This window comes from Empidonax traillii, unplaced genomic scaffold, assembly GCF_003031625.1.
Source record: "Empidonax traillii isolate 1590-97213 ecotype Southwest subspecies unplaced genomic scaffold, ASM303162v1 scaffold4597:size9440, whole genome shotgun sequence".
NCBI classification, from domain to species: domain Eukaryota; kingdom Metazoa; phylum Chordata; class Aves; order Passeriformes; family Tyrannidae; genus Empidonax; species Empidonax traillii.
This window is the reverse complement of record NW_020959790.1, coordinates 798-2,334: the sequence shown is the minus strand read 5'-3', so window position 1 is coordinate 2,334 and position 1,537 is coordinate 798. Positions and strand designations below refer to the sequence as shown.

The following is a 1,537-nucleotide window of genomic DNA, read 5'->3' as shown; positions in this document are numbered from 1 at the left end:
CTCCTCCTTCATTTCCTGACCCTCGCCTTTCCCTTCCCCTGTTTCAGCTTCACCCCGGGGCTCTGATCAGCTGCACCCAGACAGGAGGAAAAAAAAAAAAAAGGGGGATTTAAGCAAATTACAGCTTTTGATCCCGGCCAGCAGAGGATTCTGTCCCCAAGAGTCCCCCTGGAAAAGCTCAAAAATGTCGACTGCGGAGCCGAAAACACCCCGAGAAGGCAAAACATACCAAAAAAAAAAAAACCAAAACCCTGGAGGATTCCACAGAAACGGCCCCCCGTGTCTGGTACAAAACCCCAAAAAGGGACCCCTGGGCACCGATTCCAGGGGGAGGGGGTGGTGGGAACAGCCCTCCCCTGTCCTCTGGGAGCTGGGAATCGTCCCCCAAAGCCTCGGGGAGGGTTTTTTGAGTCCTTTTTTAACAAAAGAGCCACAAAAAAAAAAAAAAAATGCCCGACTGGTGGCACCGACTCTGCCCCCGTCGCTCGAGGGGCTTCGGAGGAGCTGAGGGGAGTTAATTCTGTTACATTTGGGGTTAATTAGTTGCATTTTAGAGTTAATTAACCCCCTTTCAGCCCCTCAAAGCCCCTTTTGTCCCTCCAACCACGTGCCAGGAGCTGGCGAAGCTCCTGGACCTGTTGGGTTTGCCAAAACCACCCGAAATGAGCCCAAAACCACCCGAAATGAGCCCCCAAACCCGCCCAGATCCACCCACCGCCCCCTCTCCCCAAAGGCAAAGCGTTCAGGGAGGGGTCTGCCCCGAACTGCCGGGGTTTTGGGTACTGGGAGGCAGATTTTTGGGGGGAGGGAGGTGCAGGAACCGGCCAGAGCCTCAACCCCCAACTCTGCCCGGGGGACCCCTCGTTCCCCTCCACCCCCCCACGGAAGCTGCAGGCTACAGAAGCGTTAATTAGCTTATTCCTAAAAGTAATTAATCAACTAGGGCCCAAAAGGGGGCCCCGGTGCGTCCCCCACAGGGCGGCAGGAGCAGGGAGGGGATCCCAGCCCGTTTCCGCTCTCCACGGCCGGGATCTCCAACATTTTGGGCTGAAAAAACCCCCCTCCCTGGGCTGGTTCTCCCATCACCTCCACCCCCAGATCCGCCAGGGAACAGAGGACGTGGCCAGGCTCGTTCACCGGGATGAAGGAACGGGATCAAACCCAAAGGAACGGGATCAGATCCAAAGGAACGGGATCAAACCCCAAGGAATGGGATCAAACCCAAAGGAATGGGATCAAACCCCAAGGAACGGGCTCAAACCCAAAGGAATGGGATCAAACCCAGAGGAACGGGATCAAACCCCAAGGAATGGGATCAAACCCCACGGAGCTCGTTCAGGACACCCCGGCAAGGAGGGACTTCGCCCCCACCAGAGCCCGTCCGAGGTCAGAGCCTCAACAGTCCCCGTTTCCCCGAGGAGGGGATGAAGGAGCGGGCAATCCAAGGTCCAGGAGGCCGGAATTCCACTCGGGATGGGCGGTGGGTGCCGGGGAGGGGGTGGGCCAGGCCGGGGTGGGGGGCCTCAGGCGTCCGGCT

The 1,537-nt window shown here is 58.1% G+C and overlaps 1 protein-coding gene across 1 annotated transcript in view; it reads right to left on the bottom strand.

The window, feature by feature from the left end:
• Nucleotides 1-1,041, bottom strand: part of MRPL4 (mitochondrial ribosomal protein L4) — a 7,976-nt gene extending 6,935 nt beyond the window's left edge. Inside the window, exon 1 of the mRNA XM_027910764.1 lies at nt 976-1,041. Within this exon, the coding sequence (XP_027766565.1) occupies nt 976-1,041 (66 nt within the window). The remainder of the gene's footprint in view (nt 1-975) is intronic.
• Nucleotides 1,042-1,537: the final 496 nt, after the last annotated feature.